The 15,660-nt window shown below is 39.3% G+C and overlaps 2 protein-coding genes across 4 annotated transcripts; both read right to left on the minus strand.

The window, feature by feature from the left end:
- Positions 1–641: 641 nt before the first annotated feature.
- si:dkey-202g17.3 (4F2 cell-surface antigen heavy chain) lies at positions 642–5,990 on the minus strand. The gene is made up of 8 exons (XM_055027919.1): positions 5,634–5,990; positions 3,612–3,776; positions 3,438–3,526; positions 3,284–3,361; positions 3,148–3,203; positions 2,871–3,063; positions 1,598–1,705; positions 642–1,408 (listed from the first exon to the last, which is right to left on the minus strand). The coding sequence occupies exons 1-8, from the start codon at positions 5,983–5,985 to the stop codon at positions 1,013–1,015; spliced, it is 1,437 nt and encodes a 478-aa protein (XP_054883894.1). The 5' UTR covers positions 5,986–5,990; the 3' UTR covers positions 642–1,012.
- Positions 5,991–9,189: 3,199 nt separating this feature from the next.
- On the minus strand, positions 9,190–13,412 carry ppm1na (protein phosphatase, Mg2+/Mn2+ dependent, 1Na (putative)). Of its 3 annotated transcripts, XM_055027921.1 has the most exons (7): positions 13,292–13,407; positions 12,647–13,197; positions 11,647–12,218; positions 10,162–10,279; positions 9,954–10,068; positions 9,787–9,850; positions 9,199–9,504 (listed from the first exon to the last, which is right to left on the minus strand). In XM_055027921.1, the coding sequence occupies exons 2-7, from the start codon at positions 13,050–13,052 to the stop codon at positions 9,472–9,474; spliced, it is 1,308 nt and encodes a 435-aa protein (XP_054883896.1). In that variant the 5' UTR covers positions 13,053–13,197; positions 13,292–13,407; the 3' UTR covers positions 9,199–9,471. The 3 variants fall into 3 exon arrangements, with proteins under 3 accessions (XP_054883897.1, XP_054883896.1, XP_054883895.1); XM_055027920.1 differs by having other exon boundaries at positions 12,647–13,407; XM_055027922.1 differs by lacking the exon at positions 9,787–9,850 and having other exon boundaries at positions 9,190–9,504; positions 12,647–13,412.
- Between the last annotated feature and the right edge of the window lie 2,248 nt (positions 13,413–15,660).

A 15,660-nucleotide genomic window follows, 5' to 3' on the forward strand; every position in this document is an offset into this window, starting at 1 on the left:
GGTAACCAAAAACTAACAACAAACCAGTGATTATCAATAAGGATAAGTTAGTGATTAACGTGTTGATCATTTATGTCAGCTTGGGGGGAAACAAACACGTGGGTCCATATTTTAAGGCAAATTTTTTACAAAAAAAAAAACAAAATTTTGCAAAGATTTTCAGTCAAATTTGCCTGAATGTAAATGAAATATTTTCTATAACAGTGTTATAGAGGTACATCTATAACACTGTCCACTGCAAAATGTGTCCAAACTTATTGTACTTTCTACATCATAACCACAAACTGCACTGCATTTTGTTCAATCTGTATGTAAAAGACTAAATATCACATATTATAAAATGGCTGCAAAAAAACCTGTACAATATTTCAAAATCCAGATTTTGAAATGCCTGGGAACATATTCCCAGGGTGACATGGTGATGGCAGCACCATTCTTCAGCAGGGCTGAAACAGAACAACAATTTTCAGATTTTTGTAAAGTAAAAAATAAAAGTTTCGATTTTTTTTTCCTTTCAGCTCACAAAGTTCAACCAAGTTTATGGCTGAATCTCAAACTAAATTAAAGGGGTGTGAATATTTTTCCAAGGTCCTGCATGTTGCTTTATAGAGACAAAACTGTTAGAAAAACAAACAAAAAAGTTGGCAAATTACCACAAGTTTATTTGGCGAACAAGCATCACATGAAGGGCTTGAAGCAAAAATACTTTAGCTACATAAGGAGGATGTGGCTCTTGATTTGTATGTAAACCATCTGAGTGAAATAACCAAGAGAAATTCATTTTATTTCTAAAATGTTATTTTGGTCTACCTTAATGCAAACTGTTCACTATACCTGTAACTATCTGTTTAACTCTGCAGAAATGTTTTTATGACTAAATCATCATCCAACAGATTAAACTTGGAGAAGCACAGAAAGCTTGACTCGGGTATTCACAGCACATGAGCCAGATGTTTAAAATCCTGCTACTATGACAACATATCCTGGTAATTAAATCAACACAGCTAAATCTCTACGAGTAGCCTCCTGGGTTAAACAGCTTGATGACCACGGCTTCGTAAGGCTGCAGCTGAAGAGAGTGCAGATACGTCGAACCCACGTGGTTCATTCCCGTGCTGGCCACAAACACGCCCTTTTCAGGCAGGCCGGGAGCCCAGGCCGGATCGAGGGAGAGTGGCTCGGGCCGCATGTTGAGCAGAATGAGGAACTGCACGCAACCCCAAGAGCGCAGGAAGGCCAGGACGGGACGAGGAGAAACGGAGGAGTTGGAAAACGGATGTGAGGAAAAGTTGTGGGTGATGTTGAAGGGGAGGAGCATCAAGCTGCCGTAGAGGAGAGCTTCTTCTCTGGATTTGGAGCGGCTGAGAGTGGAGAAGAGAGCAACTTCCAAGTGCTTTGACTCTTTGTCCTGAAAGGTGCAGGGAACGGGAATAAAATGCATTTTTAATATACAGCTGGCAACAAACAGTGAGAATAATCCTTAAGAAATCTGGTCACACATTTATCTCATTACTCTGTGGGGGAAATAGCGGTTCATTTCTTTACACGAGCCTCTTGGGTTTTAAATCCCATAACATCTGGACTGCTAAGGTTTTACCCATGTGTGGTCGATCGCTTCCCTGCATCTGAAAGCAGGTGATCCTGGCAGAGTCATCATCAGCACCAGGAATAACCTCCTCAGCTCAACAGGCACCTCACCTCCAACCTGCAGATGTTACAAAATGTTACTGGAATGCAAACACCACAATCAAAACGAGTTGGGAGGAATCTTAACTTTTCCAAACATAATTTACAACCAGATTTAAGGGTTGTGTTTTTGTTCATCTCATATGTCAAGGGTCTGCAGTCTTTACAAGTTCGAGACAATTCTGCCATGTAAAGATGAATATGTTCAATCCCCTTCTAAACAAAAAGAAAAAGATTTTTTTTAAAAATATCTAATATAAGAAATATTATTTTCTAAAGGCACAATTTTATTTCTGTTTTCAAGTTTTAAAAAGAAGAAAAACTTTTGCAAAGAGGATGAATGCATTTATTGCCACTGAATTCTGATACTGGTAAAAAAAAAGAAACCTAATGACAAGAAAAATATATAAAATATATGACAAGTAGTTTTAGAACCAGTCTTTGTAGAAATGTAATAAAAACATATGGCAACTAAATTTCTTTCTAGATTTCAGGTTGCATTTTTTGCAGGACCTGATATAAAATTATAACATAGTCCCAGCATTTAGGCTTGAAATGAAAGGAAATACCAAAGTTGCAAGTAAATAACTCAAATCTTCCAGCGTCCTTAAATACAGCAATTTTCTATTTCTGTGTTGAACAATTTCAGCTCTTGCCTTAAAAAAGGCCAAACACCTTCCAGGGGCTCCTTCCATTTAGTATCTACATAATAAGACCATAAACAGATGAGATCAGTTACCATAAATATGCAGATGATGCACAGCTCTATGTTACAATGTCATCAGACGACCATAAAGCAATTTAAGAACAAATCAGTGCCTGTTGTCCTGTTCTAAAATCCTTTCACTGGTTTCCTATAGAGTGAACATGCCACAAAAAAAGAATCACACATCCAAGTAGATTTTAAAAGTTTTATAAAATCCCTACTGTACACTTCAGTTATTCAAAACACACTCACATTCCTAAAGCGGGGGATTAATACTAGACCTTGAAAGAGATTGTTCGACAACTTTTCGACTCATCCTTGTAATTCTCCAGGGTTCCGGTAGGAAGTTGTTCATTTCATCCAGGTATTGTGGAGGGGAATAACCTAAAAGTCACTACACAGTAGTTTTCATGACCTGCAGTTGGAAACCACTGACAAGTCTAGTTAGACTTAATAAGCTTGCATAAAAATATCTTACTGTCCAGCTGGTCCATCCGTCTTCCTGTCGTGTCTGCAGCCGCGTCTCCACAGCCTCAGCTACTTCCTCAGCAGAGAGAGGCTGCTCCGACTTTGGCAAGATGGACCTCATGACCACATTTACCAACGTAAGGTTCTGAGTCGAGGCATTAAGTGGGCGCAGAACATCCGACGTCTGTTCTACCAACAGAATCCTGCAGTAAAATATGGACTTGCATATTTATTTGCACATCTTGCAATGCAAAAAAAAAAAAAAGAACTTGGATAGCAAGTTGCACCTTTCCTCCTGCTGAGTGCTAAATTCCTCAAAGACTCTCCTCCACTCCAGCAGAGTCTGATACGTTCAATACAAAAAACGTAAATTCATGAGAATAGCGCTCGCACCAAGATTAAAGACATCAGTAGCGTATCTACCTCCACCGAATATGCTGCATCGGAGTCACAGATGACAAATCCGGCCACACCTTGCTCCAACCAGAACCTTAATGCATCCTGGGGAAAAGAAAATGCCTGTTAATAAGCACATTGGTGTGACGAGCTGTTTGTACTGCATCGTTTTCACTGGTACAGTAGCTGAAGGGTTCGACGGTTTGTTTCCGGGCGTCTCCTCCTGATCCTGCAGATTCACTTCACATACGCTCAACATCACCTTTAGACCTGAAAGACCAAATTTCCAAACATGTTGTTGGTGTGTATGCAGGAAAACTCAAATAAAAATGGAACTACAAATCCTTTTACTTACCTGCTTTGTTGCTCTCTGCAAGCAGATGTTGGATCTGAGCCGTTGTTTCCAGGGCCTCAGCGACCTCACTGAGGTCAGCTGGAGTTGCCTTTTTATGAAACGCACCCTGCAGGATCAGAGCTCCAACCCCCAAAGACTTGAGATAGGGAAGGTGCTCGCACACCGCTGCAGAGAAAATAGATAGTCACTGAAGTTTAACCGAAGGGTAATTCATTTATTTAAACACAACTTTTCTGTCTAAATACAGCCTTACAATCTGAATGATGGGCCAGCATTAGCAGTGTTTGTGAATTGTTGGTAGATAAAAAGCCTCAGCCAAAACAAAAACGTCTTCTTTTCCGTCACAATACAGTCACCTCGGGCCCTGCAAAGAGGGACACCGTCTGTGACATTTAATATTTTAAATGTTCTGCATCAAACCAAAGCTAAAATGCTGAAGTAGCACATTTAGCAGTATCTTGAAGCAATCATATTCTGTGTCTAGACTTTATCGCCCTGTATCGTGTCACTGAAGGAACTTTGACCCACTTTTGTAAACAACGATGCTTTCTGTAAGATGTCTGCACTGACGTTCTGCACAGTTCTCACATGGACCAACTAACATTTCACTAAGTTAGGATGCAATTCTTTACTGAACAGTTCTTTTTTTTTTAGCCAGTTTGTTTTAGATTTTCTTTGTTATCCAATCTGACAGCACAGCTCTGCTGGAATTTACTTGGATTGTTTTCTACAATTACATAAAACATAATTATGCTGGGTTTTAGCTGTCAAATGCCAAATTAGACAGAGCTTGCTAATTGTAACATTGAACTTACAGTAGATTACAAAATGTAGGTAGGATGCAATTGATGTTAGGCTCCCTTGGGCATGATAGCAATTTTCTCAGTTATGTAGATTATCGACTCTGCTAATGCTAAGCAGAATCTTGAAATTGATCAAATAAGTTTATGTATAATACACCCTCTATGTTGGTTTGTTATTATGTCTCAAAAACAAGTTGGTGCAAAATTTCAACATGTCATTCACTCTGTGACCACTAGATGGTGGCACAAGTGCTTCAAATAAAATAATTGACTTGTATCAAATATTAGATCAATAGAAATTTGCCTGCATTAAGACTGAACATGATTGCATGGCATTTCCCCAACAATGAACTGGAAGGGAATAAATCACAGTAGGTATGTAGCATTTGTAGGTAGATATCATTTTAAAAGGCAGTAAAGTAACCTAAAAATGACAAAGATTTTCATTCAAGTTAGAAATCCATGCAGCCAATTGAAATCCCACACTATGGATCAGCTAATTGCCCTGAATTTAGATGGAAATCTGTGAAAAGTTGTGACCCGAAACAGAAAATTACTCACAAAAACCCATCATGCATTTAAAAAAGAGAGAAGAAAAGACTGCCATGTGACTTTCAGCAAATATTCTTTGATGAATGTTCCACTCTGTGGTTAGAAAATGTCTGCATTTATTTAATAGAATCAAGTATCAAACTAGATGATTACAGGATAGGGGTCCTATTGGCTGATTTTTATTCACTGATGCAAATTTTGAGCTCAATATTGTTGAAAGAGAAATAAAAGCAACTCAAATGTATAAGGGGACCATGCAGTCAGTGACAGACTCAAAACTGTCTAAATGGAGCGAAACCGGCCACAGAATTTGTGCCGAGAGAAAAACAGCAAAGTCTCCACAACCATGCTCAAGAGTGAATGAGGCTTTTGTTTTCCCCCCAAACATCTCAAGGTTTGATATTGTTCCAGAAGTAGTATTTTTATTTTTTGATAAAAAATTTGTATGAAAATGATGCAACATAAAACAGTACAAACAAATAATAATAATAAGAATACTAACAATAATAAGAATAAGAATAATAATAGTAATAATAATTTTTTTGCTATCCAGTAAATTAGAATAAAAAAGCGTAACTTTTTTTTCTACTCTTTTTTTTTTTTTTTTTTTTTGCATAATTTACCAATTTAACATGTTTCAAAATTGCACACGTCCTCTTGTTCTTACCGTCGATGCCCCCTGACCTCTCGTCCCGCACGTGCGGGCTCAGCTCGGGCTGGACCTGGTAGAACAGGCTCCTCTGCCACCATTTCAGCGTCGTCGGAACCGGTTTCGGGCTTATGACAACGATGGCGACGGATACAACGAGCATGGTCACCCACGCCAGCCAGAACAGCACCACCAGGGAACAGCGCGCCGCCCTCCATCCGGGACCCCCGGCGGCGGCCTCCAGCTGCTGCCTGTTCATTGGCTGCCGCTGACCCACCGGCTCCAGGCGGAGCAGGGGAGCCGCCTCCGAGGCTCCCTCGCCACCCGGCGACCCGGCGTGACAAGCTTCTGCTCCCGCGCTCAGAGGCATGTGGACCCGGCTGCAGGTTAGTAAAAACACAGGAGAAAAAAAGAAGAGGAAAAGAAAAATCACTGAATGTGATTGAAAAATCACTGAACGTGCCTGTACTCTGGTCACATTGACCCGACGACGCTTCTTTGATCTGCTCCTGCCTTTTGCGCAGGTGATTCAATCAGTTTATTTACTTATTTTTGGCTCGTTGAGGGTCACGTGACTCAGACTATTATGGCAACACTGAACGTTTTCCACGGAGGTTTCCTCCAACGTTTTATGTTTTCTAGACAACAACAGAGCCTCGCGTGTGTCACCTCTTTAGGTCAGGTGTTCCTCTTTTAGGCTCAAGAGGAATTTCAAGTACAAAAATCAATCAAACTTCATATCAAATACTTAAATATAGACAATAAAAATTATGCAATTAATGTATGTTTGATTAAAAGAAAAATCTCCATATTAAAAATAACTATGCTAGTGTATAATATAGTATAAGCTTGCTAAAAGAGCTATTAATTAAAGTATAAATAAAATATAACAAAAGGCTATAAATATAGAAAGTAAAGAAAGGTTGAATAGCATGGATTTAAAAACAGTTATATGCAAGACTGCTTACTTTAGAGCTGTCTACTTGACTGTCACTGCCAGCCACTGGTGATATTGTTCTTTTGCACATTATTCTAGTGTTTTTTTAGATGTACCTGTGATTGTGGTCTGACTGTTGCTCCAACACGTATATAACTGTAATATTCAATAAAGAGCTTCAGCTTTCTCGCCTCATTGCTCTGCATGCCGACATTCCTGTCTTAGAAAGTTTCTAAACGTTTCACCTCCCCAGGACGGTACTGTGTTGTTAAAATGTACGCTTTTCATCTGTGTATGTTTTCCATTCGTTTTCCACCTTTCTGTTCAGCGTTGCATAGGATTAATCATTTTTACTTTAGCCTGGACACAATATAGTAACTTAGTTTTTAAAACAGACACTAGTAAGTTATCTGTGGTTATTTGACATGAATGTATTCTGGAAATTATTCATTAACAATCTCTCTTCCCTTTGAACTTCATTTCTGCTGAAATTAACCAACTTTACTGGAAAACCTCACCGGTAGTTTAGAAATATTTGCCAGTATCAATACAAATGGTGTAAATCAGAAAATACTACAAAATAGGATCTTTCTTAATAAGAAAATACGCATACACAGGAAATCTGCAGGCATTTCCTGACAGCGTTAGCTGGACTTATACAGTCTTAGTCTTTAAAAACAGTGTCTCAGTTCAGCAGAAGGAAAATTTGATCTCTAATGTTTGGAAGACTTGGAAATAACAGTTTTGATGAGCTGCAACATCAATGAGGTCTATATTGATGACCTCATTGATGTCATCAATATAGGCTGGAAAACTCAACCAATACTCACTTTTTTTCCTCCAAAAAGATCCAGTGTTTCCCTTACCTTCCTGCTTTCTGTTGTCCACCAGTGTTTCTGGTGTAGCAAAATATCAGTCTAATTATTTTATGATCTGACTTGTCAGGATTTTATATGGCAAGAGGACAGACTGTGAAATACAAACTCTGCTTAGTTAATTAATACAGAGGTGTGAATTGTCCCCTCATCACTACAACACATTCTGAAAACCCCATGACTGCTGAAAACGACAGCTCCTTGAAGACCATCGTAGGCTGTTGACAGCTTTAAATGGGCACGGTTTGTTTTCTAGAGGTAAAATTAGGAAAAAAGCTGATTTTTAAAATAACTTTTTTCCACCAGCTGGCTTCCAGCTTTCACACTGTAGTCCAGGCAGTTATAGTTAATGTTGAGTCGTTGGCCTCACCATGGGCAATGATTGGTTTTGGACTTTTAATGATTGAGAAGTTCTTTTGCAAGGAGGGATGATTATACACCTTTACTTTCAGGGATTTTTAAAGCAAGGCTTGGCTGCACAAATTTGCTTTTATTGTGGATGTTTTGTCATCTGAATAGGGTTATTTATAAAAAAAAAAACCCAAAAACTAATGATACAGTGGTATGAAAAAGTGTTTGGTCTCTTCCTGATTTCCTATTTTCTTTGCATCTTAATCTTACACTTATGTGTTTCAGAACATGAAACCAATTTAAATATTAGTCAAAGACAAGTCCAACACTTAAGTATAAGTGTGTTGGTGGATGGTTGTTTATCCTGTGACAATGTTCTGCCTTGTGACTGGTGACATGTCCGGGATGTACCTGGACATTGGTCGTAGATTGGGGAAAAAAAAGATCACCGACTCACTATAAGCTGATAAAAATGTGAGCCTAACTAAATTATTCACAGTTCAGATTTGACAAACATCACTGAAGGGAATAAAGAAGCAGCTTTCACACTGTACTTCAATACAGCATAAGTTATGGTAGCACTTGTTCTGCTGAAAGTTGCTGTCTGTTACGGACTTGTTTACACAAAACAAAAAGAGTTTATTGCACAAGTTGTGACCTGCTACAGAAAGGCTAATTCCTGGAAAGAACCCGCTCTCTTCCTCCCCTTGTGTCTCCACCTCTCACTGTCTTCAGTCATGGTTAATGTGTCTTCAACATTTTCTCCTTATTTATTTACCTGTTTCTCAAGACTTCAAGAAAACTATTTGTTTCCAGAGATCAAAAGAGTAACATAACAGAAACAGAAAATGAATATCTGTTTTGCAGTCTGTTTTTTTTCTGTGTGGTTTGAAAATCAGCAGGGTCCCATCATTTGTCATTTCTCTCCTCATATGAAGAGTTTCTATGCCTTATCGCTGTGAAGTGTGGAGCAATGGGAAGGAATACATATACAGTGCATTTGGAAAGTATTCCGAATGCTTCACCTTTTCCACATTTTGCAATGTTATTGCCTTATTTCAAATTGTAATATTGTAGCTCATAACACTCAAGATTACTTTCCAAATACAGTAAAAACAACTAACATCAAAGAACATTATATAAAATGGAGAATCATATTGAACAGTTGGGCTTTAACACTGTATAAGGCAGCAAGTCTTTAACAATTATGTTGCTGTCAGTTACTTATATTCAATGTTTCGGTAATGTTCTGTTTGGTGCCAACCATACCGTATAAAATAATGGCCCCAAAAAAAATCAATGAGCAACAGTGTAGAAAATTGTTCTAGGGCAGCTGACGTTTATTTGTAGTTAACCAGATTATAATTGATGACAGTATGAACTCGAGGTAATTCTGCTACTGAATCACAGGTTACATCATAAATCCCTGTGATTTTGAGGTGCGCATAGCTTTGATTGCCACCCTACTACTAAGTTGAGTGTTAGCATAAAAATTAGAAAATCTTTGTCACCAAAACAAACTGTCAAAAATCAACACACTGAGTGTATGATCCATATATTCTTTTAATTGACCAGAAAATAAAAACATGAAGGACAAATTCAGGATATACATCACAGGAAGCATTGTCCTCTTGGTTAAATGCTCAACTAAAATGTAAAACGTGAAGCCAGTGTTGACTCTGTGGTTATGTCGTTAGCTTGAGTCCTCCTCTGATCCCCCAATGTCCTGTAAAGTTGCAATTCAGTGAGTTAGTCCAGTTGGAACGTCTAAACATTATCAATCATTTCTAAATTGTAAGTTATTCCCAACATTTCCAATACCATTAGTTGATTTGAATTATTCCTCTAATTCTTGTGAAGGGCAAAAATTCTCACTTTAAAATTTTGGAATTTGTTTTGCTACTCAATATTTGTCATTTTTGACTGGACAAAAACATGAACATATTGAAAAGCAGTAATTGTGTTCCAACTAGCAATAATGACTGAATGATATGCATGAATGGCTCACCATAGGTTCCTGCGTCCTGAGATTCATGATGTGTTTCTGATAAGCTCCTATGATGCAGTCTCTCCTGCAAACACAGACGTAGAAATGGTTCAGTTCACACATTTCTGCTTTGATTTATTAAAGCTGCCGGTGTTATGGATTATTAATCACAATGTTATTTAACGCACTTGCTGGTGATGCCTCCCCCTGGTGGGAGCCCCGGTATCTCCTCTGCAGCCAGGAATTTGATCACATACAGAAGGTCAGGGTCTTCATCTTTGGATCGCATCATCTGAATGATTTCTGCAGAGGCAACAATTTGAGATGAAAAATGCATGGAAGAGGAAAGCAGTCTGATAAAAGTTAGTGAAAACTTCTGCAAAGCCATCCAATCACCTTCCACTTTCATGTCAATGTGCTGCTCCAGGTCTGCCTCGCGCTGCAGTGCCTCCTGCGACACCTTGGGGGCGCCGGGGAAGCACACGATGATGATGCTGATGTTATCCAGGCTGCCCTGCAGAGGGAAGCAAAGGCTTATTAATACAGGTGAGTGCAAAATTATTAATACACCAAGAGGATGTAGAATTAAATTAGCTTCCTTTCAGCAAAAACATTAGTCCCTGAGAGGAAATTGGACAAAAATAAAGGTGAAACTGGAACAGGAAGTGTTATACATGCACTAAAGCCTTTTCAGGTGAAATAAATAGCAACACACAGAGGGAAGGATTAAAACTCAGAGGGGGTGTGTCTTCCATCGTTCTGCTGAGCTCTCGTCAACACGCTCACATTCAGTGTTAATCCCAACCATGTGCAGCTTTTCTTGCTCCAACCTAATGTTTAAGGATCTCTTAGTGCATCTATATATAGGCCAGGCAAAGCGCTCATCGGTATTTTCGGTCAACCAGGAGTAGAATCCACTTATGTAACAATTAGGTGCGTCACTGAGAGCCTGCTTAGCTCACCTTTTTTCAGTGTGAGGCCACTGATTCGTAAAGCTGCCTGCTGTAGCATTTAGTGAGACTATAAACAACCACTGGTTGAGTTCTAGTGGAGTCTGTAAACGTTTTGGTGAGTTGCTGCAAGTTCACTTCCGAGAAAAATACTGAAAGACACACTTGATTCTAGACTTGCCTTTTAAAATGATCTGTATTATGGTATTGGACTGACAACAATATAGGACAGTAAAGTCTTTTATCAGTTTTGGGAGTTGCTAAATGATTCTCTTTCATTCTAATCTAATAAAAGGGAATGAATGGACAAATGAGTGAAATAATCCACTTTGTTATTGTGTGGTTAGATTAGATATTGGAATTGTGATCTTGATTTCTTACTATTGTGCCATTTATTGCTTTGTTGTTATGATTAACATCAGGACAAAAAAAATTAGAATGATGTATTTTTAGGTAGCAAAAAGTAAACCATATTGCTTTCCTTTTATATAAAACGTACAAAAACAAATGTCAAAATCATTTGCCTTCTATCCCACAAATGTCCAAAAAGACATCACAACACTGGCAGATAAATACTTACATTTATCAAACTGTTAAGCATTTTATTTAGAGATTCTCTCTGATACTGATTTCAGCTTTTCTTGGATATATGTCCTATTAATTCAAAATAACACATGACACATGAAATAAGTAAATCTGTTACAGAAAATTTGATACAAGAAGCCAACAGGAAATGAAGGATTTGCTAAATTATTCATATTTATTTCTAGATCTATTTTATGGTGTGATTCCTAAATTTGTTGATTTTTCTTCCTTTTATCTACTTTAGAAGCTCCTACTGAAATATTATATCTACATCTTAATCACAAATTAAATATTGATATTCACACCTCTTGGTGATGGTGTAGTTCACGTTGGTCTTGCGTCTCACCTTATAGAGGCAGAGGTCAATGACTTGGGTACAGATGTCTCTCAAGTCATCGCACACCTGGAGACGGTTGCGTATGAATGCGCACAGTTCCTCGTTACTGATGGCGTCCCACACGCCGTCGCATGCCAGCACAAGGAACTCGTCTTCGGGTGTCCTTAACAGTTCGTACACTTCTGGTTCTGGTGACACCAGTTGCTCTGTTTGTGGTCTCCAGTCCACCTCCTTGAAGTCAAAGTCTCCCAGTGCTCTGGAAACGGCTAGTGAGCCATTAATCCTCTGCAGGGTAACCGAGCCGCCGGCGTTCTGGATCCTCTCCTTTTCCCTCGGGTTAAACGGCTTGTGGTCCTCTGTGTAGAAGACCACCTGGCCATTGTGGCAGAGGAAGGTGCGTGAGTCCCCGCAGTTGATAAAGTAAATGTACCGTGGAGAAATCATAACAGCTGCTGCGGTAGTGCCGCTTCTGTCCCAGCTGTCCTTGCGAGCCATTTTGTGCATGTGGCGATCGATGCCCAGGAATCCCTCACGGATTCCCTCCTTCACCTGGTCAGGGTCCTCGTTTGCTTTGACCCCACCTGTTGAAAACAATACTTGGGCATTCAGATCAATGTATGCACCACATATGGGAGCAATGATTACTTAATTATGGGGGTCAACAAGACTTTATAATATCCATTAGATTTTAGCTGTCTACTTTTTAACTGGCTGCTTGGGACCCACTTTTAGGTTTTAAAATATTTTTTTGTGAATCTAATGGTAGGTTTGGCATAAAACAAAGAGTTAATGGAGAAGCACTTGAGGCTCATTTATTAATTCATGGAATTGCCAAAACATGTTTTCAAATTCTTCCAGGATGTCTCAACTCTGTTCTAAACCCTTGCAAAGGTCTCGTTTACTTGTTTTGTTGTGTTTCTAGTCCATAAACACATGCAGTCCCAGTAAACTGTACGTTTTGCATAAATTTTCAACCACATTGAAGGTATTATCAACATTAGTTGCGTACCTGTTGTCAGGATATGATCCAGAAGGTTTCTGGAGCAGTACTGGGCCACTGTGATGCCTGCATGTCCATCAAAAACAGCAAAGTACGCCCAGTCCTCCAGTTCTCCCTTCAGCTGGGGCATACAGGTGTGGGCGTCTTCCATTTGAGCCCTCCAGCCCTGCATGCTGGCCACAGCGTAGTTCAACCCCAAACTAGAGCCCCCTTCTGCAACATGTTTCTCCAAGTTGGGGCGGTCCAGGTAGGGGCTTGGCACTGCGTCTTCGTCTTCTAAATTGTCCTCCTCCTCACAGCCCCTTTCTCTGGATCCCCCTTTGAAGAAGAACGTTACCATTTTTTCTGTCTCTTTAACCAGCTGCCGGAGAAAGGAGGGCACCTCCACATTGCTGGCACGCCTGGCCGTCCTCATCACGCCACGGAGCCTTTGCTCAAGCTTCCTGCTCGACCTGCCGGCGGCCCGTCTCCTCCTGGTGCTCCTCCGCCGGCCGTGTGTTTTCCTCAACAGGTCCAGGGCAACACTTAAGCTGTGCCAGCCCTACCAGATAAACTGATTGCTTTTAATACAAAAAATAAAAAACAAACAAAAAATCAGGGTTTTTAATTTAAAAAACAAGAGTTCCGTTTGCTCATTCTTAAGCTGACTCGTACCATTTCCAGTGTCCGAGGTCCTTCGGTATGGGTCACAGTCCGTCTTAATCTCACTCCTCTCTCCACCTTGTTCCGACTGTCACTCCTCTATCAGTTAATCTGTTTAGTTGTCCATCTTCTCTGCTCCGCCCACTCATCTCCCCTTCTTTCCTATGAAACTCTTCTGGATAATCACCTGGCCAGTGAGGCACAACAGATGACCTGCGTGTGCACACTCCCCCTGGATTATTAAGAGTACATTTTACGCAATGAGTCTGGTAAAGGAATCCCATTATCAGACTCAGCAAAGGGATTGCATGAGTGATTTGTTTCATCTTGCTTTGCATTTTACTCACTAAGCACCTTGCTGCTCTGTTTAGGGACATTCTGTTACTGTAAACACGAGTCGTCTGAAGGCGCTTAGGACATTATTGGACGTATGAAGGTTTTATGGTTTAGCAGGTGCAGTAGTATTTATTCTTCTGTAAACAATAATATCTGAACTCCACAGGAAAAGAGCATATAAAAATATAACATGTTCAACATGAATACGTTTTGATTTATGATGTCTTGTGCACAATATAAATGATTTGTTGAAGATCTGAAACACAAACGTCTTCCATTTAGTTTAAATACAGACTCTATGCCTCCCGAGGGACTTCAGCCTGCTCTGCCTTTTAGACTCTAAACCAGACCCAGGTTTCTTGGCTGCTACTTCACAACTCAAAGTTTTAGCTTCCTTGACAGACTTCTGCAGAATTGAGCTCTTGAGTTTGCTGCATCCATTCCTTGACCTTTTTGTGCTCTTTCTTTAGCCACTTGCTTGTTGCTCAACTGATATGTTTGTGGAGGTCAGTGTCATGCTATTGTCACAACCCATCTTTAGTGTTCTAAGGATATTCTTTAAGGTCAGATATGACCCGGTTCTTTGGCTTCGTAATGCAGTGAAGTTATCATTTATCTCAAGCAGACAAACTGCCCCAAAGCATCTAATCTCCACCCCCATGCTAGACCATGAAAATGTTTTCTTTGGGTCATAATTAGCATTTCTCTTCCTCTAAACACAGTGGGTCAAGCTGATTCCAAAGATCTTGATTTTGGTCATATTTGACCACCACAATTTCTCAAGACTTTCTCTGAATAATTTAGAGATTATCTTAGGAATCGAAGAAAGGTTTGCAGATAAGCCCAGATCTGGTCATTAACAAACTACCACCATGTACTGTAAGCTGATCTGCAATCCCCTTTTCATGATTAGCTTGACCCTATGAGGCAACATGTTGACAGGATAGTTGATGACTATCCTGTATTTCATTTTTATTGAATTACTCTCAATAACAGTGTCTCTTTCTCCCCCGCTTGTTGCTGATGGTCTTGCTGTCTATTCCAGCTCTGTGCAGATTTGGTCTGGTCTCTGATGTTCTTTACCAACTGTTTGGCCTCTCCTGTGGTAGGGAAGATGCTATTAAGGACGAAATTGACATACAGCACACATGAATTGAGCTTGTGGATGGTTGGATGGTTTTATGTGAAGGAAATCTTTGCTGTGCCATGTTAACAGTAGATGTGTAGCAGTAGTGATGCCCCTACTAATTTTGTTTAAAAAAATCTTTAACTCTTTAAAAACAAATTGGGGTTTTTTGTGCCGCATAAATATACTTTTATTCAATTACAGGTTGGATGTTTCTGAATTGTCATTGTAACTACTGCAGACTTTTTACATATCTTTATCAGGGCTGTCAAGAAATGTGGAAGGTTCTATGATTAAATATAATTAGAACTAAACTGTCAAATACTATAAATTGTCATATTCGAAAGCACCTGAATCTAAAATTCTGTTAACAGACAGTTCTTCATAATATGAGTATCACAAACTGTGATATTGTGGCAAGAATAAATTTGCATTATAATTTGTAAATCCTTATGGAGGAGTGTATTGTAAATTTATTTAGCTTATTTAAGTTAGAAAGAAAAAACAATTCTGTGAGATTTAATTGACTTACCTCCTTTCTTAGTTTTCTTTTGTGTATTTTCAGCTGCTAACCTGGTTAAGTGCTGCTAAAGACTTCATGTGACACTCTTCTCATTCAGTTATAAATACAACTAAACCTTTTATTAACTTACCCTGATCTCTGGCTGCAGGTCATCACTTTATTTGTGTTTGTTTGCCTCAAGTAAACACGCACACAGTGATCGCATTTGCACTCTGCTACTGTAATCTCAGTCAGATGTTAAATGACCTCTCCACATCTGTGAAAAAAAGATCGCTAGTTTGGTGCTTGATTGCAGTGTGTGGTAATGACAGCAAACCATCAATATAAATTAAAATAGCCGCAAATAGTTATTTGTGAAGAAAATGTAACATTAAATGGCCAACTACATAAAATATA

The sequence above is a fragment of the Poeciliopsis prolifica genome, unplaced genomic scaffold (assembly GCF_027474105.1).
Source record: "Poeciliopsis prolifica strain line A6 unplaced genomic scaffold, Auburn_PproV2 SCAFFOLD004, whole genome shotgun sequence".
In the NCBI taxonomy this organism is placed as follows: domain Eukaryota; kingdom Metazoa; phylum Chordata; class Actinopteri; order Cyprinodontiformes; family Poeciliidae; genus Poeciliopsis; species Poeciliopsis prolifica.

Bases quoted from the DNA above. Each gene is read 5' to 3' on its own strand.
- si:dkey-202g17.3 (XM_055027919.1), bottom strand. From the start codon at position 5,985: ATGCCTCTGAGCGCGGGAGCAGAAGCTTGTCACGCCGGGTCGCCGGGT. The intron at 3,362-3,437 runs GTACCAGTGAAA...TCTTTTCCCCAG, and splicing joins CGTCGAACCCTTCAGCTACT to GATGCATTAAGGTTCTGGTT. The intron at 3,204-3,283 runs GTAGATACGCTA...TGAACGTATCAG, and splicing joins ATGCAGCATATTCGGTGGAG to ACTCTGCTGGAGTGGAGGAG.
- ppm1na (XM_055027921.1), bottom strand. From the start codon at position 13,052: ATGAGGACGGCCAGGCGTGCCAGCAATGTGGAGGTGCCCTCCTTTCTC. The intron at 10,280-11,646 runs GTGAGACGCAAG...TTCCCTCTGCAG, and splicing joins TTGACCTCTGCCTCTATAAG to GGCAGCCTGGATAACATCAG. The intron at 9,505-9,786 runs GTGAGCCATTCA...GCAACTTTACAG, and splicing joins TCAGGACGCAGGAACCTATG to GACATTGGGGGATCAGAGGA.